Source organism: Bubalus kerabau, chromosome 4 (genome assembly GCF_029407905.1).
Source record: "Bubalus kerabau isolate K-KA32 ecotype Philippines breed swamp buffalo chromosome 4, PCC_UOA_SB_1v2, whole genome shotgun sequence".
NCBI lineage: Eukaryota > Metazoa > Chordata > Mammalia > Artiodactyla > Bovidae > Bubalus > Bubalus kerabau.
This window is the reverse complement of record NC_073627.1, coordinates 142139999-142166929: the sequence shown is the minus strand read 5'-3', so window position 1 is coordinate 142166929 and position 26931 is coordinate 142139999. Positions and strand designations below refer to the sequence as shown.

General features: G+C 40.3%; 1 protein-coding gene across 1 annotated transcript; it reads right to left on the bottom strand.

Annotated features, from left to right (window-relative positions):
- Positions 1-849: 849 nt before the first annotated feature.
- Positions 850-11511, bottom strand: DNAJA1 (DnaJ heat shock protein family (Hsp40) member A1). The gene is made up of 9 exons (XM_055578803.1): positions 11366-11511; positions 10154-10295; positions 9844-10021; positions 7641-7745; positions 6723-6950; positions 4343-4457; positions 3203-3318; positions 2807-2907; positions 850-2075 (listed from the first exon to the last, which is right to left on the bottom strand). The coding sequence occupies exons 2-9, from the start codon at positions 10283-10285 to the stop codon at positions 1857-1859; spliced, it is 1194 nt and encodes a 397-aa protein (XP_055434778.1). The 5' UTR covers positions 10286-10295; positions 11366-11511; the 3' UTR covers positions 850-1856.
- Positions 11512-26931: the final 15420 nt, after the last annotated feature.

The window sequence follows — 26931 nt, the reverse complement described above, 5'->3', positions numbered from 1 at the left end:
ACAAATGCATGTATGACACATTTTGTTCATTCACCTGTTAAAACACCAGCATAAGGGTCTTTTCCAGTGAGTCGGTTCTTTGCATCAGGTGGCCCAAGTACTGGAGCTTCAGTATCAGTACCTCTAACAGAATGTTCAGGACTGATGCTGAAGCACCAACAAGGTACAGGCTTCTCATTTCTTCATATTCTCACTTGTTTCCATTTTGGATTACTAGCTACAAAGTGGTATATCTCACCGAATTCTCATTTTATTTCCCTCGTGACTAATAAATATTAAAGCCTCATGTAAGGATTTTTGTAATTTTTACAATGTATTTATAAGGCAGGTTTATTGTAGACTTTTTTAGACCAATATTTTCCTTTCTGAACACTTGCCTGGCCAGATTAAAAAGAGATAATGCAAGAATGATGATAGGATAGGGAGAAGCTATCAATTAAGACTGTCAGTATGAGAAGAAACCTGAATGTTTGGGGAATATGCACCTCACCCCAAGTTTCAGTCTCCTCTTTTTAACTCGTGTTGTAAGGGGAAGTTAGGTTGTGGAGTACATGTCCATGTTAGAACTGTTTAAGGCTCCTGATTACGAGAGAGACAGAATCAGTAGAACAAGCAAAAACCCACATTCCACTTCAGTGTGCAAAAATTCTTAAGCCCTCCTTCCCATTTGTTGCTCATTACTCATCCCTCCACTTTCACTCCGCACCCCTCTTTAGTATTAAATGTCGGAACTATGGTTAATTAGTACTTTTCTGGTGTTACTCACTTTAGTTAAACTAGTATTCTTAACTAGTGAAAAGCCAATGCTTTAACCTGGGAAAAAAAAAACCTGTGGTGACACACTGGACATGCTTTGTAATCAGTATATTAAAGAGACATTCATACATTTCAAGAATTGCTTAAATTCTGATACCAGATTTAAGCTTGTGAACATATGACTTTAAACATACAATTAAAGCTATTCATCATAGTTTGCTATACTACCAACATTAAATTACAGTTACTCTGGAGCATAAGTTAAATGGTTTAAAGTAAGCCTGGAACATACCTACAAAAACACCTTGCTCTATCATACATGCAAATTGCTTCTCCATGTAAAGGTCTCATCACTCTAATCTCTAAGTTTCCCTGCTCCAGAAGTCACTACTCTAAGGCTTACTGTGGTCCAACGGTTGGGGGGCGGGGGGCAAAAAAAGTAACCAGGACCAATAGCTATATATATTAATAAAAGATGGCACAGCAAAAGAAGGGAATGCAATTCTACAAGTGCAAGCCCTCAAGAAGCAGCATATTATGATAAACCCCTTCTTTACAAAGGTATCATTTCTATCAGTGATACCACAGGCTAAATTAAATTATACAGCATGCCATCTTCAAGTAACAGTTGAGGCAATAGAATAAATGCAGAAGTATCACAATGAATCCCACTTACTACATACAGACCAACACTTCTCTACATTAATTTCTTTGTCTGATTGCCAGTTAAACACAGTTTTAATTTCATAGCTTAACAATTAAGGGTCATACACTGAAGTCAATACATATACCTGGCATTTCAAACTAAGCTATTCCATGTACATAGCTGAAATCAATTACAAAGTATGGCCTAACAAAAGCTAGGGGACATTTTTTAAAGTCATTTTTACAAGTACTAAACTTATCTTGCACACTGAAGTCATCATACATACAGGGCAAAGTCAGAGCTTTTATATTTGAGTTTATTCTTCATTTAACTTTTAAACACTACTATAGTTGAATATTAAAACAAAAGCAAGTAGTGAGCATATGATTATAGTCCTTCACTCAATCACTACTGCAAATAAAACACCAGCAGTGAGTGTTATTCACAGGCCCTACTAAGAGGTCTGACACTGTACACCACCCCGAGGATGATGTTCATCATCCTCATATGCTTCTCCATTGTAATGGCGCCGTCTTTCCTGATTTGGATCAAAGTCCACTAATTCTACCTGGTCCATTTCATCAGTCTCTTCTACTTCCTTCCTCTCAGGCAGAAGTTTTTCCAGCAAAGAGAGTTTATCAGGAGAGAGAAAGCCATTCTCAGGAAAGTTTACCTATAAAATGAGATTTTTACCATTTAAATGAAAGTTTAAAAGATTTATTTATCCCTCCTTAGACAAATTACCATTCACCCTTTTTCCCCAGAAAACACACTTGTAACCTGTAACCACAGAATTATTTGGTAAGTCAGCCAATCCCAGGTTAGTTAGAACAAATGGTCTAAGATGACATGTATCATCTAGTATTCTGAACCAGAATTCAAGGGAAAGTCTTTAAAAAAAATCCTACTAAATAGTAACTGCACTGTAACCATCACTTCTATTCAGCAAATACATTTCTGCAGAACCCAGCCTAAAACACATTTGAACCCTTTTTAATGGATATTTAAAGAAAGCTATTGATCAGAAAGCAATTTTTAAAATGTTAAAGTTTGTGGGTCTGAGGTGACTCAATTTAAGGTAAGGGAAATGGTTGGATTGCTTTAAGAACCAGAGCACTACAATATTTTGTCAGAAATCCACACTAGCTAACATGCTTCTGTTGTACTTAAAAGATACTAGTAATAGCCTTTCATTAGTAAAATACCCACTTGCCATGCATCCCCTTCCCTACCACAGTGATGCAAACCAACCAACTTGATACAAAGAATGTTCAACGTGACAGGAGTAATATTAGATCTAGACAAGGGAGAATATAAAATTGGCACTTCTGGCAATTCAGAAACTTATAAAATTTTAATAAGCTAATCATTCTCAAATATTTCTGAAGTACTTTCTAAGCTTACCTTAAATTCAATGATTAGGCGACCCTTTTCGTATGGCCTACGATAAATTGGCATGCCTTCATTTAGCACACACTTGATATCTCCATGCTTGACAATCTGACCTAAAAACATTAAAGCCAAACTCCTTAAATACGATCACATTTTTATGAGGCAGGGAAAATAAAGAGAGGAACATCCTAGCTCACTGATAGGAATACAGTAATGTGAAAACAATCCTGGTTTCTATAAATTTGATTTATAGATTTTCTAGGGGCTCACAAGAGTCAAGAATGCACAATCTCAGCTCAAGGATGGTTATGTTCTGATCAATACTGAATTGCCACTTTCCTCTATGCCCATACTAGCTACTAGCAATGAACACCAGAATAGAAAGAAACACTTATCTAGTTACCATACCTGGATGAGAAGTGATGACTATGGTTCGGTTGTCAAGAGTAGATATTGGCTTCTGGAAGCCACACAACGCCTCAACCAGCTGTATGTCCATACACATGAAAAGGTCTTCTCCTCGTCTGTACAATGGAAATATAGCATATGCTTAGGGCTTTCAAACCACCAATGATTCCAAGTACCAAAGTAGGCAATTCTGTTCTTAGAAACAAATGGTATATTTCAAAAGATGCCCTTTCTTTCTCATTTTTAAAATGAGCTGAGAACAGGGAACAGCAAATACATGGAACCTGCCAGCAGAGTTTCCTGGACAAGCTTCAGAATCCCTCTACACATTCTGGGCAGTAAAACACATCTCAGACTGGGTCCTGGATAAGTCAGGGTCTATGAAAAGGGGACATGGCCAATTTCAAAGGAACAGTAAGATCTTTACTGATGTACATGAATTAATATAGTGCCTGGCACATTGTGAACTCAACCTTTTATACCAGTACACTTCCTCCTCCTCCTCCTGCTTGCTTTCTTTTCCAATTCATATTAGTAATATCTTTTCATCACACAGATCACTCTCCAGAAACACTGAGGATTCACCTCAAATGACAGCATCCAAATTCTGAGCTTGACAGCATTTCCCATTACTGTTGAGACACTATTAATTCAAAACTTGTTCTTTTAAGATGTCACTCCCAACAGCTGCTGTAGTCCTATTCCAGTCAAATGTTGCAACCAAGCTTATCACAAACTCAGGAAATGAAGAAACTGATTAAGAGCTTTAAAGGCACATATTTCAAAATTAGTTTTGAAAAAAATTTATTAAAAAAAGCTGGGAGCTAAATTTTGTCATGGGATGCATTCCCTAATCCACCTGCTTATATACAACACATCTTCTAATTGAAGCATATCCTTCAAAAACCAGATCAGGCAACAATTTATGTAAATTTAGACACAAAAACAATCTGATTCTTTGAAACATTAATGATTTAAAATCATTTATAAAAGACATACATAGCCTCATTCTTCTGTTATACTTTTCTAGGTTATTTCCAAAAACTGTTCTAAATCTAATGAAAAGCTTGTTCAAATTAGAGGAAAAAAAATAATCCCAAATAGGCAAGATGTCAGTTTGAGTATTTTATAAATTTTTACCGAGTAAAAACAGCATGGTCCTTCTGATCTAAAACAATGATAATATCTCCTGGCTCCAGTCCTGGTTCTTGGTCTCCTTCACCATGGAATGTTATCTTCTGGCCATCTTTCATGCCTAAAAACAAAAGGCTAATTTTACACTCTTAACATCTAACTAAGGTCAGGGTCTCTACTAAGAAACACAAATCCATGTTTGTGTCTAAGTCTGTGGATGCTCAAGTTGTAGAGAATTTACCAGAAATGCACACATGCTTAGATCAATCCAACTTCTTACTGAAGAAAATGATCATAATAGAGAACACAAATCTAGAGGCAAACAAATCAAGCCTCAAATCTCAGAGCTGCTATTTATTACTAGGCAGGATTACCCTGGGGAAGCAAGTTGCATAACCTTCCTAAGCATCAGCTTTCCCAAAGAGACCTACCTCTCCATCACAGCTCTTGTGAGGACTAAAGAAAAACATCTATGCTGGCGCCAGTGACTGGCAAACATAACCATAAATGCTTTACCATTTCAATTTCATTAATTTAAAAAAGCACTTAGTCTACTAAACGTAACAAGCAGAAGTCAGACTTTCTTCCCTTTACTGTATTAGAAGTAATATGAAACAAAAAAATTTTTAAATCCATACTATTTTCATTGAATGATTTTTAATCTTTTAAAAAAGGATAATTTTTAAAATCCTTTTTAGATACTTTCAGACCATGTGGTTAGTGTCTATAATAGAGTCAAGAATAGAAAAGGTTTTCCAATAAGCAAACATTTCATAAAGGTCAACCTATTTACTGAGATTTCTTCCCTCTGGCTCAGTTAAGTTCAGTAAGAGCTTACTTAGCTAACCTTTACAAAGAACTCGTGTGTTTGTAAATCATTTACACTGCAGTAATGGCTCTGGGATTTCCTGAATGAAAGATCACTGACATCACCCAACAAGAGCAACTTTGTTTTAGTTTCTATCATGGAAAGTATTAAATGTATACAATAGCCAACAGTAGAACAAATCCCTATTTAACATCAATCTAGATCCATAATTACCAGTTCATGACTATTACACACTTTTCCACCCACATTTCCTACATATACTTCAAAGCAAAATCCAGACATAACAATTAACCCAAATACTTTACTATGTACCTCTACGAAGAGATGGACTTACACTAAAATATCAGTATTATACACTGACAAAAATAAACATGTCATTCATGAGGCAAATGGAGAAGGAAATGGCAACCCACTCCAGTGTTCTTGCCTGGAGAATCCCATGGACAGAGGAGACTGGCGGGCTGCCGTCTGTGGGGTCACACAGAGCGGACATGACTGAAGCGACTTAGCAGCAGCATGAGGTAAAGTAACTGTCTTGCTACACTAGTGAAGCAATTAAACTCAGATCTAAGTTTTACTGGTTGTTTCAACAAGGTTAAGATTACCGGCAGGGGCTTTCCTGGCAGTTCAGTGGTTAAGACTCTGCTCTTTCACAGCAGGGGGTGCAAAGGAGGAACTCAGATCCCACATATAGCGTGGCATGAGGTGGGGGCTGGGGGCGTATAGGCAAGTGTAACATTCATAAATGGTTTCACTTAGTACTAAATGCCCTCCTGAGCACATATGGTTGGTATCAAGAAGGGGATTTTACCAGATAGGGAGACATTCAAACCCTACCAAACATGGACCAGTTAAGGAGAAAAAAAATTGAGGAAGGAGTACTGAGTCACATGAGCGACTACTATTTCAGGGGCCTAAATTAATGTATATATTACATGTAATAATAGTTTCATTTAAAAATAGCCAAATCTGAAGGATCCATCCATGTTGATTATTTCATACTAAGTACAGCACAATTTACTCTGGGGCTGTATACACGTTTCCAACTTTCTACAATGAATATGTACTGCTATAACACATTTTAAAGGATTTTAAAATAAACTGACAAAATTAAGGAATAGGCAAAATAAAAAAAGTAAATCCTAATAGTATTTAAAGAAAGTTTTAGGTTATAATCCAAGAGGCAGAAACAGGTATGTTTACCTAATCTGTAGAAATCATTATAAATATTCATAGTCTGCTGCTGCTGCTGCTAAGTTGCTTCAGTCGTGTCCAACTCTGTGCGACCCCACAGACGGCAGCCCACGAGGCTCCCCTGTCCCTGGAATTCTCCAGGCAAGAACAATGGAGTGGGTTGCCATTTCCTTCTCCAATGCATGAAAATGAAAAGTGAAAGTCTAAGTTCTTACAAATTAGTAAATCAAATACACCTCCATTCTTTACCCAAACAGTTCGTAAGAAACTATCCTCAATTATGATAGTTTTAAGCAATTACAAAATGTAGAATATAATTAATCATTCAAAGAAATTAATCAAGAAAAGTGGCTCAGAACTCACCTTTGTCAATATGAACTTCTAGAATTTTCTTTTCTCGAACTATCTTCCTTCCATTGCAGCTTTTACATCTATCTTTAGGACTGATCCGCTCACCATGGCCCTGGCACTCCATGCAGACAGACTGAATTTGTTGAACCATTCCAGGTCCTATCTGATGAATTCTTATTTGCATTCCAGTACCTCGGCAATTGGGACAGCATTCTACCGCTCCTTTTTTACCACCTCGGCCTAAACAGTTTAAAAAGAATGTTTGAATTTAGTGTTGGACATAGTGATTAATGTTCTAGTGAGACAGTCCCTGAATATGCCACTTCATTAATATTTTCAAGGTCTGATGGAATGCTGCTTTAAAAAACTACAATTCAGGCTTTTTGATAAAATATTGCCACATCAGCTTCAGTTATCATTATAAACATCTTGACTGCTATTTTTCTCAATGAACTATTTCAGTATTTTGGATTTTAAACATATGTTCCCAAAGCACAATTCTTAAGAGTACTTCAACTGTGAAATGAGAACATTTCAGTTCCCTCTCATTAGAAAACACTGCATTTTCAACAAATAACTTTTATTTATTTAAAAAAAAAAAAAAAAGATTCACATCACAGCCAGTAATTTCACAGTTGACTACCCCAAAAGAGAACACTGCTAAGTATTAAGATTATGAAGCCACTGGAATGCCTCAAGTTCTAGAGGGGATAGGAAGTACTCTTCTCTGAACAATGTTGAGTAGAAAGACACCAAATTACATCAATTCCACCCTGCATTCAAAACACACACATAAAAGTGCTGATAATTTGCTGTTATTTCTGAAAGAGGTTCAGGTGGTTTTCATATTTGCACAGCACAGTTATCTGCCAGTTTTATATACCCAGAAAGGTTTCAGTTCCATTTTGAACCATGAATGTTAAGACATACCTTCACATTTGTCACAAATCACATTCTTTTGCAGAGCTAGTTTTCTTGTTGCACCATTATATAAATCTTCTAAAGTTACTGTAAGTTGATGGACAACGTTTTTACCTATAACAAAACATTCCTCATTTAAAATACTGCTTGCAAACAGCCCTTGCAGCAAGACCCAGCACAGCCAAAAATAAGTAAAATTTTAGAAAGCTGCATCCTATGTTCAATGCACTGTAAAAACGGTAAAGGAAAATGAAAGATGAGCCTTACAGGTTCACATATAATCTAACTGTGGTGTAACTTCAAATAAGGAAAATCAGGTGAGATTAAGTAACACATATGGATGTAGTTGTGGCCCTCCTATATTTATGGCAACCAAAAACATTAACTGCAAAAATCATTTGAAAAAACTCATGTTACTTGAATAGACACATTTCACAATAGTTTAATCCAAACTGTTTTTCTGTTCTAGTATATTCCTTGACTCATGTATTATATTGAGTGACATGACCAATTACAACATCCAAAATCTCTTTAGCACACTAAAAGTTCCAAAAACTAATCAAGTTTGGCCAGGGAAGCTGATGTATTTATTCAGTCTCCAAAGAATATCAATTCCTACTTCTTCCTGAAGTAGGAACAGCACCTTTACTGCTGAGCTGACTGTTTAAAGGCTAGATTTCTCATTCTTCACCACAGTGCTTTCCAACAGAACTTTCTGCAGTAAGGGAGAGGTTTTATACCCTCTGCTAGCCAATACAATAGTCAGTAGTCACACATGGTTACTGAGCATGTAAATATGGCTATTACAAACTAAGTAACTGAATTTTTATTTTTCTTTGAAGAAATCTAAATGTTATATTGCCAGGAGCTACAAAGGAATGGCATATCTCATCTAGAAATGGGAAGTGGAAGGCGGAGATTATGTAAGAACAGAGGCTACAGAAATGTAGTGACCTGTCGATAGTTAATAAGTTCCTAGCTAGTGATTCTTTCACAATGTCTTTATCCACCAGGAAATACTTTTGCTTAAGAAGATCTTGAACTATCTCCACAATATGTATAATGAACCTTTTTAGTTTCCCATCAAAAGTGAAGTACGATTAACTATAACCTTCTGCTCCTGGACCCACCTTTTGTTTCTGTATCAAATACCACATAATTGGTTCTGCCATGCTAAAAGCTGCCCTTCTTACTTCAGTGCTTTATAGACTTTAGAGTACAGGGAAGGAATAAAACTTCTGCAATTTAAGCAAATTTTTTTCAATATCATACTACAGAAAATGACCTTTCATCAATTTAAGACATGTAGTAGTTTGCCAATCGATTTTGATTGGAAATTGTTTAAATTTCTTTAAAAAAATAGTAAAACATACCCCTTTCAAGAAAATCTGAATAAAAATGTCTAGTTGTGAGACTTCTCTGGTAGTCCAGAAGCCAAGATTCAGTGCTCCCAATGCAGGGGGCCTGGGTTTGATCACTGATCAGCAAAACTAGATCCTACAAGCCACAACTAAAAAGATCCTGCATGCTGCAACTAACACCCTGTGCAGCATTAAAAACACACACAATTCCAGTCTTTCGGAATCCAAAAACACTCAAAGAGGAAATTTAATAGCCTGCCCATTCCTTCTAGAATGGGCTCTACCCATTAGTTTGTATAAACCACAGTGGGAACAGGGTAAGATGAACTCTAACCAGAACACTGTACTCCTATGAGCAGTATTTCTACAGTCCAGAAATCACATGTTAAAGGCACATATTTTGATGTAATAAAACTTAAGAAAGATTAAACAGACAGCAGGCCATTTGGAGACAATGAACCTGTGTTCCAGTGAAGACTGATGGCACGGCTATATATGACCTTGATAAAAATTTAGAATTCTGATATGTAATTTACTTTCGACAGGATAAAACCACTGCACTTCCCACTGAGGTTAAGGATCAAATAAAATCTGTGAAAAAGGTTTTGAAAATTATGTTCTTATACTTCATGAAGCTGTGTATACTCCCAACAACTTTAGACACACTTTTTAGTACTTGACTGGCTTACCTATTTTTAGTTTCATCAAAACTCATTTAAAAAACTATTGCCATAGATTAGTGTACATTATACTAACAAGTAAACAAGCATTTAATAGTTGATTTCTCAAGAATCTGCTTTGACTAAAAGGGCTAACTTTAGTTTGCTACATGTAGACTAGGTTATTCTTACCTCTCCTCTCTCTCTGCATCCTGCCTCCTCCTCCAAAAAACATATCAAAGATGTCCATGGGGGAGCCAAAACCACCACCTGCTCCACCTTCTTTAATTGCCTGTTCTCCTCCTTTGTCATATAATTCCCTTTTCTTTGCATCAGAGAGCACTTCGTAAGCTTGAGAAATCTGTTTAAACTGTTTTGAGAAAAAGGGGATAAATTTCACTCAAAAAGGACAGCTACTATATTAAACATAATTTCACGTTGTAATTGAAATACTATACACCTGACAAGAAGAATTCAACTATATTCTGGGTGTACTACTTGCCTTCTCGCCTTCATTTGGATTCTTATCAGGGTGGTACTTCAAGGCCAGTTTCCTGTAAGCCTTTTTCAATTCTTCTTGGGTGGCATTGGGTTTAACCCCCAAAACATCATAGTAAGTGGTTTCTTTCACCATTTTCTACAGCCTAAAACAAGAAAGCTCAATTTTAACCGACTTTCAACTGATAATTTTAATTAATAAAATCAAGAGTTCAGGCAGAGAAATCTGTTCTTTGAAAAATCTGGTAAGACCACCACTTTCCTTAAGTTTCACAGAGAAAGTTAACAATTCCTCTGGTAACTCACCCATAAATCCTAATAGACTAAATATAACCTAACCATCACCAGGGAATAATTCAAAAACCTCCCGTAGCGCTGGTTTCCACCTGGAAGGGTCCATACTAACGCGACTACTGTCTGGATTCTGTTTCCCTTCCCAAGTAGCGACAGAGGGCAGCACAGAAAAGGGGTATTAACAGGTTCAGTCCACTATTATTCTCTTTGGTAAACCCGATAAACCATACATTTCCAAGAAAAAACACTTTGGCACAGGGCGGGGGTGGGTAGTGTTTTATGAAACTGATAAAGAACACTAGCTCCCCTCCCCGCTCAGTCTCTTTCTCAATCACAGAAGAGAGTAGCTCCTCTGTTTTGACCGAACCCCTCTCGCCCCCACAAGCCAGCACAGTCTACACGTTGTTAGGTTTTCCCTTGCATTCAGGGCCGACCGTTACGGTTTCCTTCCCTTCCCCTTCCCGGATAGAAGGGGTGGGAGAAACCCAGCACTCAACAAAGAGGAGGAGGAGAGACCAGAGAAACGAAAGCCGCAGCCTGCGCCCGGCTCCTCCCGCAGCCCCTCGCCCCAAGGGTCCTTTCGCGCGTGCGCGCAGGGTCGCCCCCTCCCCCCACCCCCCCAGCGAGCGCCGGCAGAGGAAAAGCCGGAGGCGGCAGATCCTTGGAGACCTCAAGGAGGGGTGGAAAAAGCTACAGGAAAGGTCTTGGGCCCACTCGCCGCGCGCCGGCAACGGTTGCCGGGGCACCCCGTTCCCCCCCCGCCCCCCCCAGCCCTCCAGAAGGGGACTCGAGGATACAGGAACCGACAACCCTCCCGACCACGCGAAGCCAACCGCCTCCCAACCGCGGCTCTATCCAGCTTCCCAGCGCCGCCTGTGGCGCCAGACTTAGGACGAGGGGACGCGGGAGGGCTGAAACTCACCGGTGAGCGGGCCGATGCCGATGTGGGGGAGCGGGAAGGAGCGCGTTGCTGTGCGCAGCTCGGGCAGCCGCCACTCCTCCGCCTTTCACCGAGCGTTCTGGAAAGTTCCGGCCGGCGCGCCGCAGCAGTCTCCTTTTGTAGCCGAGCCCAGGCGCGTCACCCGCCGGAAGTCCCGCCCCTCCCACAGCTGCCACCGCCCCGCGGTTACCTGGGCAACGGCGCGGGGGGGGAGCTCGGGCGTGGAGGAGTTGTGCGGAAGGGCCTTGTGGGGATGGGCGCAAGCCTGGGTTCTCAACGTTCGTGGAACTTTCTGGATCCCCTTCTTCCAGCTAGTGGGCCCGCAGGAGCCGGGATTGCCCGGGAGCGCTGCAATTCTGGGTCAGCTCCGGATTCCCAGATCAGTGGGGCCCTCGCCGCTGGCTAGAGCGCGCGACACTTGGGAACTGGGCCCCAGGCAGGGGCCGTGTGCTGCAATGGAACCTCTCAGAACAAAGCCCTGCTGCTCCGCCTCCCCGCCGGCGCCTCTTTCGACTCTTTCCTCGCCTCAAACCGGCTTAGATTCTTAGCCTTGAGGTTCTGGGAAACCGCCGGCTCGAAATGCTAAGCAGGACGGGCTTGGGGCCCCCCGAGCTATCAGAGGCGCAGTCCATGGCCTCGTAATTCGCGAAACTGCGAAGTTGGAAGAGCTCTTAGTGCGAGTCTAGATCCCTATATACGCTTTATTTTCATACATAGGGGTATATTTTCAACATACGTTGGGCTCAGGCAGCACTAAATGAGGAAATGTTTGCAATGCTATGGTACAAACCTTGGGCCTTGGAGTTTCTGGCCCGTCGTTCCTCCGGTTTGGTTAGCCAGGACACAGTAACACAAAAGAATGACTAGCAAATAGCATTAATATTTGACGTAACGTGTTCAGTGCTACCAGTCTGTGAATTTGGAACTATAGCCTGAAATGAGTCCTTGAGGCTTTCTAGTCTTGAGCGCGGGACACAGTGGAAATTGGGCTCTGTGTGCTTCAACAGCAAACACGGTATGATCTGGCACCGAGGAAGACGGAGATGCAAAGTTGAAAAAGCCCGCTTCACGTCGTTTTAGATGTTAGTAGGAAGACACGGAAGTCAACGAACTGTAGGGGAACCCCAAGGTAGAGGTCAGCATGGGAGAGGTCTGATGGGACAGAGGAAGCCGTGGGGAAGTCGCAGTTGTGAAGAAAGGAGTGTTCCCAGCAAGGACGCAGTGCAAGGGAAGGCTGAGGTTAAGGTGTGGAAAGAATATGATATTTTTAGGAAATTGCAGACACTTGAATATAGACAAGAGTTGAGAGCTGGAGTGACGGGAGGTGAGGCTTCAGAAAGTGAAAGGGAAGTCACTCAGTCGTGTCCGACTCTTTGCGACCCCATGGACTGTAGCCTACCAGGCTCCTCCATCCATGGAATTTTCCAGTCAAGTGTACTGGAGTGGGTTGCCATTTCCTTCTCCAGGGTATCTAACCGACCCAGGGATGGAACCCAGGTCTCCCGCATTGCACGCAGACGCTTTACCAGTTGACAAACACCCGCAGGTGTATGTTTCTGAACTAAAGATGGGGAGGCGGACCGCGGTGGGTGTGCCCCTTACCAACAGCTGGGAACTCTGGTGCGCGAGCACCACCCCACGTCTTCAGCAAGAGGATTTGCTGCTGGTGTTAATTTTATTTTGTTGAGGCTGTTCAGTTTGACTTCTCTGTATCTATGGATTGCTCTTTTTGAGAAAAATGAAGGTGTTTTTATAAAGAAAAATAAAAAACTATCCTGGAGGCATTCCTCCACACAACACTTAAAATTGTAGCTTTCTGCATTTTCTGAAAGGCCCTTTTCCACGTGTCTGTGCTTGTGCTAAGGCTGACAAACACCTAACATTTCTATTTATAGATGTTACCTTCTCTATCACCTTATGTATAAAGGGTTTTGTTTCTTTAAGCATCCATTACTAAAAGTCTAGTATTGCCAGAAAGTGAGCTGCTGCTGCTGCTGCTAAGTCGTGTCAGTCGTGTCCGACTCTGTGCGACCCCGTAGACGGCAGCCCACCAGGCTCCGCTGTCCCTGGGATTCTCCTGGAAAGAACACTGGAGTGGGTTTCCATTTCCTTCTCAAATGCGTGAAATTGAAATCGCTCAGTCATGTCCGACTCTTCGCAACCCCATGGACTGCAGCCTACCAGGCTCCTCCGTCCATGGGATTTTCCAAGCAGGAGTACTGGAGTGGGTTGCCATTGCCTTCTCCGAGGAAGTGAGCTACAACTTGATAATATAAAAATCACTTAACTCATTTACCCACCCCTCAAAGATACATGTCAATAAAAGAAGAGTATTGAGGTGCTAAGTAGGGGGAATCTTGCCTTGTCCAGATAAGTATCCCCTGCAGAGACGCCAACAATTGTGAAAACATGAACAATTAATAGACAGCAGTAAACAATAAACATCGTTCATGTGTTATGTGGGCCTTGAAGTCCTCCAGTTCAGATTTAGTGTAATCTGTGTGTTTGTGAATCCAGCACTGGTTAACCACATGAAATCCCATCAGATGGTATATAGCAAATCACTTCAAGTTTCCATGATCAGTGTTGCCATGGCTAGTGTTTCTTAAATGTTACCATGTTTAGTGTTTCTTTTTGCCTGAGAAAACCAACTGAAATTCCCTCAAGTTTTAGAAAGATGCCTATGTATTCAGTCTGTTCATCTCTACCTCCTTGTGACCCTATGACCTGTAGCTGACCAGGCTTCTCTGTCCAAGGGATTCTCCAGGCAAGAATACTGGTGTGGGTCACCATGCCTTACTCGAGGGGATCTTCCTAACCCAGAGTTGGAACCTGAGTCTCTTAATGTCTCTTGCATTGGCAGGCGGGTTCTTTACCCCTAGCACCACCTGGGAAGCAGATGAAAATTTGATAACTACAAACTTGAAGGTACCTTCTTGGGACTGAAACAGTAAGACTGAAATATGACACTGAAAATATTTTTAAAATCTGGTATGCTTAACTCCTTTTCTTTCTGGTTGCTATGCTGTGCTTAGTCAGTCATGTCCAACTCTTTGGGATCCCATGAACTATAGGCCACTAGATTCCTCTGTCCATGGGGATTCTCCAGGCAAGAATACTGGCATGGGTTGCCATGACCTCCTCCAGGGGATCTTTCCAATCCAGGGATGTAACCCAGGTGTCCTGCATTGCAGGCAGATTCTTTACTGTCCGAGCCACCAAGGAAGTCCAAAAGTACTGGAGTGAGTAACTTATCCTTTCTCTAGGAGATCTTCCCAACCCAGGAATCGAACTAGGGTCTCCTGCATTGCAGGTGGATTCTTCACAGCTGAGCTACCAGAGAAGGCCCATAGAATATTATGTTAATTATTTATTAAGAATAAAATAGAACCTTTTGGTTAAAAAAAGAAAACTATTTGCCTGTATGTGTATAGATTATTTCAGAAAGATACCCCCAAACTAATAGTATGGTTTCCTGTGGAGAGAGCTAGGTGCTGGAGAGAGGCGAATGAGAGAGGAAGACATTTCACAGTATACCTGTTTATACTTTTGAAGTATTTAACCCATTTGACTATAGTACTTAATTAAAAAATTAAGCTTAAAAAAGTATAAAATTTCTTCCTCCCAATTCAAGCTTTGAACTAGTGTCTTGTCACTCCAGAAGCAGTTAGGTGATTCTTATTTGCCTTAAAAAACATCATTACAAGGAATTTCCTAGAAATAGGATCATACATGCTGCTTGCAATTTGCCCCTTTCATTTAATTTATTGTCATTTATTGTGGCAGGACAAATAAGTCTAGCTTGTTATTTTTGACAAGTGTGTAATGTCTAGTATGCAAGCACTTTAACCATTCTGCTATTGATGAGCATGTTGACAGTTCACACTGTTCTGTGAACAGTGTTGCAGAGAAATTCTCAAATACAGCTTTGGGCACTTCTGCAAGTATTTCTATAAGACATCTGAAACTGCTGTGTGAACATGAATGCAGATTTAAATCGAATAAATAACTTTCCACATCAGTTTGTGCCTGCCAGTAATGGCCAGTGTGGGGAGTTCTATCTTTTTTGGTCTCACCTAAGTTTAAAGATTAAAAAGTGATATCTATTGTTTTAATTTGAGTTTCTTGAATAGAGCAATTAGCATTGTTCAAATGTTTACTGACTCTTCTTCTGCCATGTGTCTATTCTTGTCATTTGACTTTTTCTGTGGTGTCCCTCCACTGTTTTAATGATATATGATAGCACTTTTATATTAAGGCTAGTAGTGTTAATGTGTCATATGTGGCAGTTACTTTCTCTAGTGTTTTGTAGCTTTCAACTTAGTACCTATATATACTTTGACCATGTAAAGTTTTTAATTTTTTTTGCCATGCCATGCAGCTTGCAGGATCATAGTTCCCCAACCAGGGATTGAACCTAGGCCCTGTGCAGTGAAAGAGTGAAGTCTTAACCACTAGACTGCCAGGAAATTTCTTGAAGCTTTTAATTTTTATGTAGGTAAGTTTCAATTCTTTCTTTTTGCCTTCTCATTTCTTTTCTTCTTTCTGCTTTCCCCCCTCATACTTCTCCTTTATTTGCTATGTTTAAAAGCCTTCACCAATCCAACCTTGTAAATATGTTCTCCCAGGTTTTCTTCTGGTACCTTCATGGTTTCATTTTTCATAGTTAAATCTTTATTCCATCTGGAAGTTCTTTTGTTATAAGGACTGAGGATTGTTTGTAATTAGCTGAACTTTGTTTTTCTCCAAATGGTGAACTGGTTTGTCTATTTTAATATTCAATTTCTCTTAATTCATGTCAAATGCCATTTTTATCATGTACTAAATTTCCTTAAAATACATTTTAGTGTCTGGTAGGCCTCTTTCCCCTCATTGCTCCTTCTTTTTACAATTTTCCTGGCATTTTTTAGTATTTTTCTTCTTCTGCATGAGCTTAGGAATATTTCTGGCAGATTCCCCTAACATCCCAGTGTGATTTTGATTGTGATTACAGTGCTTTTATATATCAGTCAGTTTGGGAAGAAGTAATTTGTTCATAATGTTGACTCTTCCTCTCTGTAAACAAGTTATCTTGCTGTGTCTTCTGCATTGGTAGGTGGATTCTTTACCACTGAGCCACCAGGGAAGCCCATGTTATAGTTTGATTTGCATTTATTAATAATTAGTGATGTTGAACATCTTTTCATGTGCCTACTGGGCATTTATATGTCTTCTTTGGAGAAATGTCTAGTAACGTCTTCTGCCCATTTTTCAATTGGGTTGTTTGTTTTGTTGTTGTTGTTGAGTTGTTTGAGTTGTTAATTTATTTTGAGATTAAGCCCTTGTCAGTCACATCATTCACAAATATTTTTTCCCATTCTGTAGGTCTTTTTTTTTTTTATGGTTTTCTTTTCTGTGTAAAAGTTTGGAAGTTTGATTAGGTCCCATTTGTTTGTTTTTATTTCTATAGCTTTGGGAGACAGCCCTAAGAAAATATTTGTGTGATTTATGTCAGAGAATGTTACTCTCTTTTCTAGGAGTTTTATGGTACCATGTCTTATGTTTAAGTGTTTAAATCATTTTTGAGTTTATTTTTGTGCATGGTGTGAAAGTGTTGTAACTTCATTGATTTGCACGCAGCTGTCCAACTTTCCCAGCACCACTTGCTTAAGAGACTCTCTTTTTCCCCTTTTATATTTTTGCCTCCTTTGTCGAAGATTAATTGACCGTAGGTGTGTGGACTTATTTCTGGGCTCTTTATTCTGTTTCAGTGATCCGTATATCTGTTTTTATACCAATACCACACTGTTTTGATTGCTGTATACTTAAAAAAAACAGGTCCTGATCATTTCTTCTTAAAGGTGCTTTTTGTTGCTATCACAAATGAGTTGTATGAGCTTTTGGTCTCCTTTATTACCATTATAATTTATTTCAGTAGTGTGCTGTGTAACTCTCACCAGATCACAGGTATCCATGGAGATAGCTGGAAATAACTGGAGGCGTGGTAGGAGCCAGTTTCCTAAGGGCTTGAGAATTACGCTAGAATTTTTTCTTGAAAGCTCTTGAGAGATACTGGAAGAGTTTAGGGATAAGGTAATATAACATCTAACAGCTGATTTTTCAGGGGGAATACCTGTGAGGCACTGTGCTAAACTCTATAAATGGTGTCATATTTTAGTCACAGCAACTTTGTTTTACAGATGATTTGATCATATTTACATTTTAGAACGACAATTTAGATGTTAATTTGGAGGATGGATTCATAGGAAGCTTTTATGATGAGAGCTTAGATTAAAATTGGTAAGGCTGGAACTTCCCTGGTGGTCTAGTGGTTAGGACTCCGTGCTTCTAATGCTGGGGGCACAGGTTCGATCCCAGGTTGGGAAACTAGGATCCTACAAGCTGTGCAATGTGGCAAAAAAAAAAAAAAGAAAAAAAGTAAGGCCTAAGGCCTATATAGTGAAATGGAGAGCGAGGGAAATATAAATATAAAGGTAGAATCTGCAGTTCATGGTGACAGGATGCCAAGTTGATGAAGAAAGAGTCATGGCTGACTTCCAGCTTTCTGTCCTGAGCAAGAGGATGGTTGGGGACACCCTTTCTGAGATGGGGAGACCTAAAAGATGAGAAAGAGGAGACTGTGATGGGGTCAGAGTTGGAGGGGAGGAAAGATGGGAGTTTTGGGTGTGTTGAATTACTGCTATACTTTTTTTCTTTAAAAAGGAAAGAAAAATTTTATTAGAAAGCACAAAATGGAAAGTAAATTCTAGCTAAAATGCAATTTTAAATGCTTGTATGAATTAAATTAAATTTCTTACAATGCTTAGGTTTCAACTGACTGTGAGGCCTAGTGGGGTTGGAAATTTTTTTTTTTTTTGAGTGTCACCGATTTGTTCTGGTTTTCCTCTTTATCTCTAGGACTACACATGGTCTCAGTCTTCTTTATGAACTATTCTCCCTTCCAACCCCCAGGTCCCCAGTTGTTAGTTTGTAAATAAACTTTTAATTTTGAAACAGTTTTACATTTATAGAAATGTTGCAAGGATAGTACAGAGAGTTCCTGTATACCTAACACCCTGCTGCTGCTAAGTCACTTCAGTCATGTCTGACTCTGTGTGACCCCATAGATGGCAGCCCACCAGGCTCCCCCATCCCTGGGATTCTCCTGGCAAGAACACTGGAGTGGGTTGCCATTTCCTTCTCCAATGCATGAAAATGAAAAGTGAAAACGAAGTCGCTCAGTCGTGTCTGACTCTTAGCGACCCCATGGACTGCAGCCTACCAGGCTCCTCCATCCGTGGGATTTTCCAGGCAAGAGCACTGGAGTGGGCTGCCAGTGCCTTCTCCTGGTACAGTTGTCACAACTAATGATCTAAAATTGTTACTGATACATTATTAATTAACCAGAGCCCATTCTTTTTTTAAATTGAGACATAGTTGACATATTATATAGTTTCAGGGGTATAACAGAATGTTTTGATAATTGTATACACTGAAAAGTGATCACCATAGCATCACCATACAAAGTTACAATTTTTCTTTTTTTTTTTTTTAAATTTACTTATTTGTCTGTATCTAGTTATGGCACTCAAGACCTTTAATTTTGGCATGTGGGATCTAGTTCCCTGCGTGTGTGCAGTGCTAAATCGCCTCAGTTCAGTTCAGTAGTTCAGTCGCTCAGTCGTGTCCGACTCTTTGCAACCCCATGGATCGCAGCACGCCAGGCCTCCCTGTCCATCACCAACTCCCGGAGTTCACTCAGACTCACGTCCATCGAGTCAGTGATGCCATCCAGCCATCTCATCCTCTGTTGTCCCCTTCTCCTCCTGCCCCCAATCCCTCCCAGCATCAGAGTCTTTTCCAATGAGTCAACTCTTTGCATGAGGGGCCAAAGTATTGGAGTTTCAGCCTCAGCATCAGTCCTTCCAATGAACACCCAGGACTGGTCTCCTTTAGGATGGACTGGTTGGATGTCCTTGCAGTCCAAGGGACTCACAAGAGTCTTCTCCAGCACCACAGTTCAAAACCATCAATTCTTCGGCGCTCAGCTTTCTTCACAGTCCAATTCTCACATCCATACATGACCACTGGAAAAACCATAGCCTTGACTAGACGGACCTTTGTTGGCAAAGTAATGTCTATGCTTTTTGGCAAAGTAATGTCTATGCTTTTGAATATGCTGTCTAGGTTGGTCATAACTTTCCTTCCAAGGAGTAAGCGTCTTTTAATCTCATGGCTGCAGTCACCATCTGCAGTGATTTTGGAGCCCCCTAAAATAAAGTCTGTAACTGTTTCCACTGTTTCCCCATCTATTTCCCATAAAGTGATGGGACTAGATGCCATGATCTTAGTTTTCTGAATGTTGAGCTTTAAGCCAACTTTTCACTCTCCTCTTTCACTTTCATCAAGAGGCTTTTTAGTTCCTCTTCACTTTCTGCCATAAGGGTGGTGTCATCTGCATATCTGAGGTTATTGATATTTCTCCCGGCAATCTTGATTCCAGCTTGTGCTTCTTCCAGCCCAGCGTTTCTCATGATGTTCTCTGCATATAAGTTAAATAAGCAGGGTGACAATATACAGCCTTGACGTACTCCTTTTCCTATTTGGAACCAGTCTGTTGTTCCATGTCCAGTTCTGACTGTTGCTTCCTGACCTGCATATAGGTTTCTCAAGAGCAGGTCAGGTGGTCTGGTATTCCCATCTCTTTCAGAATTTTCCACACTTTATTGTGATCCACACAGTCAAAGGCTTTGGCATAGTCAATAAAGCAGAAATAGATGTTTTTCTGGAACTCTTGCTTTTTCGATGATCCAGTGGATTTCGGCAATTTGATCTCTGGTTCCTCTGCCTTTTCTAAAATCAGCTTGAACATCTGGAAGTAAGTTGCCTCAGTCATGGCCAATTCTGTGATCCTGCGTAGTGTAACCAGCCAGGCTCCTCTGTCCATGAGATTCTCCAGGCAAGAATACTGGAGTGGGTTGCCATTCTCTCCTATAGAGGATCTTTCCGACCCAGGGATGGAACTCGAATCTCTTACGTCTCATGTGTTGGCAGTTGGGTTCTTTACCACTAAAGTCAACTGGGAAGCCCCCTAGTTCCCTGACCAGGAATAAAACCTGGGCCCCCAGGTTCACTCCCTGATTGGGGAACTAAAATACTGCAAGCCGCAATGCATGGTTGGTAAAAAATAATTGAGAATTTCAGGATAGTGACAGCAGAGCATTAAACCAAGCATGAGGCCCTTTGAGCAGGAGACCCTGTGTGACAGCATATCACACAGCATGTAACTGGCCCTGAGTAGACATAGTAAGTAAAGAGGGCCAATATTAAAGCAGAGGAAGTGGGATTGGAGACTACAGAGCTATAATGCAAGATACTAAAGAGGTAAGCCTAAGGAATTGATTGATGATTAGATGTGACAGGTGAGTGGGTGGATAAAATATGGAATGTTAAGTTTCAGATGGGATAATGCTATTCACTGACAAGGGAATCAGAGAACCAGGTTAGCTTTGAGGGGAAAATAATGAGTTTGGTTTTAAACATAGTAACATTTAATATACAAGTATCTATAGAAAAAGAACAGGAGAATACAATTGGAACTGATAGTACTTACTTATTTCTGATGTTGAGGACCAGGTAGGAGGTGGTCGTTGGCTGGGGATGTTAGCCTTTTAATGAAAGAATCCATGCGTTTCTTGTATAATTAAGAAATAATATTTTTATTCATGAAAATCAAGTCACAAAGTATATTATGCTTGTAAGAGAAATGGGTTGAATCTGAAAGCAAAAATTTATTAAAGTTTATAGTAAAAGAAAGGCATTTATGATAGATTTGTAACCACATGTTTTCTGTTTCCAGTAATACACAAAATTCAAAATAGGCTCTTAGTGTCCTGTTCTGTAATTTATTTACTGAGCACCTACAGTCTATGGGTTGCTCTACAGGGTGTATAATTTTAAAAGTTTACATTAAATTTTACTCTTATGTTGTATCTCTGTGTGATGTTGGGAAAATTACCAAGTTTCTCTTAGTATAGTTTCCTTATTGGTAAAATGGCTGCTACTGCTAAGTCGCTTTAGTCGTGTCCGACTCTGTGTGACCCCATAGACGGCAGCCCACCAGGCTCCGCTGTCCCTGGGATTCTCCAGGCAAGAACACTGGAGTGGGTTGCCATTTCCTTCTCCAATGCATGAAAGTGAAAAGTGAAAGGGAAGTCGCTCAGTCGTGTCCGACTCTTAGCGACCCCATGGACTGCAGCCCACCAGGCTCCTCTGTCCATGGGATTCTCCAGGCAAGAGTACTGGAAGGGGGTGCCATCGCTTTGGTAAAATGGAGATGAAATTAACTTTACTGGGAATGTGAGAATTAAATAGGACTATAAGAAAAAGTTCTTTGTAAACTCTAAATTTTGTAAATTCATACTATGTAGCTCTGCACCCCTCTTAGTGAGCCTCCTATCTCCTTCCCAGTTTCATCTTCCACAGCCTTCCTTCTCAAACTAGTTTTCTTACCACTTCCTGAACATGCCTTGGCACCTCACCCCCTCAAGGCTTTGTTTAAATATCACCTTCTCAATGAGGTCTACAGTGTGTACCCTATTCAAAACCGCAGTCTGCTCTTCTTCTTTAGCTCTTCATCCCCACTCCCACTTAACTTTTACTCACCTTCACACTCATAACAGAACAGATTCCTTACCTATTGTCTCTTCCTCCTGTACCCCCTTCCCAATAGAAATGAGATTTCATTTGGGTAGAGATCTTTGTCTGTTTGTTTTATGATGTATCCCAGGCTTCCCTGGTGGCTCAGATGGTAAAGAATCTGCCTCCAGTGTGGGAGACCCAGGTTCGATTCCTGGGTTGGGAAGATCCCATGGAGAAGAGAATGGCTACCCACTCCAGTATTCTTGCCGGAGAATTCCATGGACGGAGGGGGCTGGCAGTCTATAGCCCATGGGGTCGCAAAGAGTCATGATGTGACTGAGTGACTAAGCACAGCCCAGCAGCAATCGACTATCACTTTACATTTTTCAGGCATATAGAACACTGCCTGGTACAGATTAGGTACTTGATACATATTTATTGAATGAATGAATGCATAAATATGCATTGTGCCAGACTTTAAGCCAGGCACCAGGTAGATGTGAAAAAGCAAAGATGGTTCCTGCCCTCATGGAATATCCAGCCTAGCACTATAGTGGTTTTTCCGCCTGTCTGGGCTGCCCTCCTACAGGAAATGTCAGAGTGACTAATTGCTAAGTTCAGAGCAGGCTTTCCTCTCAGCAGTAAGCATTTTTCAGATAATTTTGCCTTTATTTTTTTGTCTTTTTTTTAAATTCTAATAGGAAGAGGAAGGAAAAATAGAAATGTCTTCTCTTTGTGTTAGTTGCTCAGTCATGTCTGACTCTTTGTGATCCCATGGACTATAGCCCACCAGGCTTCTCTGTTCATGGGATTTCCCAGGCAAGAATGCTGGAGTGAGTGGCCATTTCCTTCTCCAGGGTATAGTCCCAACCTGGGGATCAAACCCGAGTTTCCTGCATTGCAGGCAGATTATTTACCATTAGTCATTCTAAATTAAAAGTCAATAATTTCCCCCAATGCAAGTCAGAATAGTATCCCCTTTAAAGCACCAGGCCTTATAGATAGTTGAAAGAGGTCATGGAGTAGAGCTGGGTTACTTTTTTGTTCTTTTTTTTTTTCAACCTGGATAAAAAAGGTGGTTGTAATTTTTCATGCTATTGAAGAATGAATAGATATGCAGTAAACATGTTTATTGGAGCTCCCCAAATTGCTAAGTGGTAAAGAATCTGCCTGCTAATGCAGGAGCTGCAGGAGACCCAGGTTTGATTCCTGGGTCAGGAAGATTCCCTGGAGGAGGAAATGGCAACCCACTGCTGTATTCTTGCCTGGGAAATCTCATGAACAGAGGAGGCTGGTAGGCTACAGTCTATGGGGTTGCAAAGAGTCAAACAAGACCAAGCATGCATGCACAAACATGTTTATTGCTGTCTTTTTTTAAATTATGAAATGCTTCATCTATGAGATCCTGACCTATTTCCTAAGGTTCCCTATATGCAGTTGGTCAATATGAGTTTTTATATTGCTAAAAATCTTTTTTTTTTTAAGAAAAGAGGGAAAAAAGAGCTCAAATTGAGTGTATTTAAAAATAATCTGCTGATCCAGCACACTTAAAACAATATGCCAGCAACTATTCTTTCTCTCACCCTTTTCTCATTCAGGTAACCACAATCCAGGGAAAGTCCAATGCTGGGTGTCTGCCTACAAGATAGAATAAAGAATTAAGGAAGAACAGTGCTGCACAGGTATGCATCTGAAATAAATGATTTTTAATATCCCTTCCAAATGGAGACTATTGACTTTGATAATTTAAATTCTTAAATCCTGTTTGTCCTCATTTATTTGAATAATCCAGTTGATAACATTTTGTATATATATGTCTTCTAGATAACTATATTAATTCTTCACCTTACTTTGCTATAAAATATCTTCTAACTTGAGTTTGATATTCCATCTTAATTTCTTTGTCTGCAAGTAAATTTTGATATAAGCATTATAAGCATGAATTATTTTTCCCATGATCTTTTTGTTAGAAAAAAATTGATTAGAGGAAACGCTTGTGAAAGTAGCCTTGATCTCTTGTGAACAATTTCTATGGTGCCCCATAAATCGATGATATGATATGATGTAGAAATTTACTGTGCAAGATTTTTAGTGTTATCTTGTACTAGGTAACAACTTAATTTTGTTTAACAATTGTTGCATTGTGAATAAATTCTACAATATCCTCAACAAACCAAAGAGCAATACAAAAAAGAAACTCCAGAAATGACCCCTCTGCAGTCTTCTTTAATGCTCTTGATGATTTATAAGCCCTCCTGTTTGTCAGCATCACGCTGTGGACACAATTCTATCAGAGCATTTGCATAACTGTGTGTAATGTATTATAAATATTGATGCCAATGTCTTCTTTTAGAAAGGGTTCATAGCCAATTCCGAGGATACTAGAAAAGCCTCCAGAACAAAAAATTGCGCACATACACACACATACACACAATACTTGATGCCATAAATTAAAAGTGCAAAAAAAAAAGTGCAGAGAATGAATAAATAGAAACATGGTTTTCAGGAAGAGTGAAGAAATAAAAATAAGACAAAATAGAGCCAGGGACAAAGCTAAAAATACAGATAAGAATGACCTTCACATTTGCTACAACTGGGCCATGAATTTGTCTCTAAGCTGACAGCCTCCTTGGTCCCACAATTCATGGTGTCCATAGATAAAAAAAACAAACCCGTTACTCTGGAGAAGTAAAACTTCCCAGAATTGAGGTCAGATTGGGCTGTCTCCCAGGGATGCTCAAGAAGAGAACATTGTGTTGGATGAGGAGCAGTGTCCTTGACAGCATCCCTGAGAGGGTGTCTAGTTCACAAGGGTGTCTCTTACAGCCTGATGGCAGCACACCAAAAAGTGATTCAGTGAGTTAAAGCGCTGTTTCAGAGGTGGAACATTCTCAGTGATCATCTACCTAGTACAGTTACTGGCATATAGCAGATGTCAAAAAGTATTTGTTGAGTGAATGTCAAGTACAGAAGATGAAGCTCAAAGATTCCCTCTAAAAGGCCCCACTAATTACCAAGACTTAAAATCTTGCTCCCCAACTCGGCACTCCTTTTGTAGCTATCAAGCACTGTAGTCATGAAATATTTCTTCTACTGTTGGGGTAAATTGCCATTTCAGTTTGGCTGGAGCATTTATGTGTGGGTGTACACACTTACTGGTGGTGATAGTGATAGTTTTGGGTTAAGAAAGTACTGTACTCATCAGACTGGGAGGTCAGATTGCTGGTGACCGTCACATCGTTCCTGGCTTAGATCCAGATTCCCACATCTAGGCTGTTCTTCAGAGAAGAGGCAGGGCTGGCGATGGTACTGCAGCAGGCCTTTGTCATTGGTCTCTGAGCTGAGCACGGGGAAGACCCAGTAACAAGTCACAGACGCACTGGAATTAAAAGGGACTCAGTGGTGAGCTAGCAGCTCCTGAATCAGGGTTTCCTATAGTGCTATAGGGTGGCTGGAATTGAATTGAGCTCCCAGGTTGGGGTTCAGTCTTTTAGCTGGTAGAGTTAGAGGCTTAGGGTAGGGCCTTGTATAAGTGTCTTTCTTCCTGGTGTATGTCACCATCTCTCGTTCCTGAATGTCATCTTCTTGTCATTGATGTTGTAAAGGTGTTTTAGGGCAGAAATGTGGTCCCTGTGTGCAACTTTCCACCTGTATAATCACAATGGTGTCTTCATCATGGTGAAGATATTCTTCATCTTCTCATGTGTAACCTTACCTTATTCTTGCTTCAATAGCAATGGCACTGCCAAACCTAGAACAGGAAACTTGGAGAGAGTGAAGTGGCACAGAATATGGATTCTGGAAACTGACTCCCTGGGTTTGAATCCTGGCCCTGCAACAAGCAAGTTACTCTTCTTGTTCCTCAGTTTCCTAATCTGTAAAAAGGGATAGTAATAGTACCTAGCTCATAGGGTTATTGTGAGGACTAAATTAGTTAATACCTGTAAATTGCTTAGAACAGTGTCTGTATGTAAATATTACATAATAATGTTTGCTAATAATAAAATAAGTAATACTGTCATATTTGAACAGAAGAACTAATGTAGCTAGTACATCAGCATAATATTGATTTATTAAAATATTGATTGAGTGCCTACTATGTGCTAGGGTCTTTTCTAGGTCCTTGAAACAATGTTGACCATGATAGACATAATCCCTTTCCTCACAGAACTTATAGATGAATGGGACTACAGACATTAAACTAACAATTACAGCAGTGTAATTGTGCACCAGCATCTCTATTATTAGGGAAGTCCACCCTTGACCCAAGGTTCAGGCATTTTAGTCTTAAGAATTCCAGTATACATTAGGAACAGTGCCTCTTTTGTTTTTATTTTTATAAAGTAGATGTTCTAGTTTTCTAATGCTATATGACTCTTGAGAGTCCCTTGGACTGCAAGGAGATCCAACCAGTCCATTCTGAAGGAGATCAGCCCTGGGATTTCTTTGGAAGGAATTGGAAGGAATGCTAAAGCTGAAACTCCAGTACTTTGGCCACCTCATGTGAAGAGTTGACTCATTGGAAAAGACTCTGATGCTGGGAGGGATTGGAGGCAAGAGGAGAAGGGGATGACAGAGGATGAGATGGCTGGATGGCATCACTGACTCGATGGATGTGAGTCTCAGTGAACTCCAGGAGTTGGTGATGGACAGGGAGGCCTGGCGTGCTGCTATTCATGGGGTCGCAAAAAGTCGGACATGACTGAGCAACTGATCTGATCTGATCTGATATGACAAAATGTCCTCCACCCCCCACCAAACTGGTGGCTTAAAATAGAAACAGTAAAAAAAAAAAAAATAGAAACAGTCACTTATTTGCTCAAAACTCTGCATTTAAAGTGAGGTTTATCAGAGATAGCTCATGTTTGTTCTGTGTGGTGACTACTGAGATTGCTCAACTAGGGCTGGAGGGTTCATCCAAGCTAGAT

Coding starts and splice junctions, on each gene's coding strand:
- DNAJA1 (XM_055578803.1), bottom strand. CDS start 10,285: ATGGTGAAAGAAACCACTTACTATGATGTTTTGGGGGTTAAACCCAAT. Junction 7,746..9,843: donor GATGCAGAGAGAGAGGAGAG/GTAAGAATAACC, acceptor GTTTTGTTATAG/GTAAAAACGTTGTCCATCAA. Junction 3,319..4,342: donor GACCATGCTGTTTTTACTCG/GTAAAAATTTAT, acceptor TCCATTGTACAG/ACGAGGAGAAGACCTTTTCA.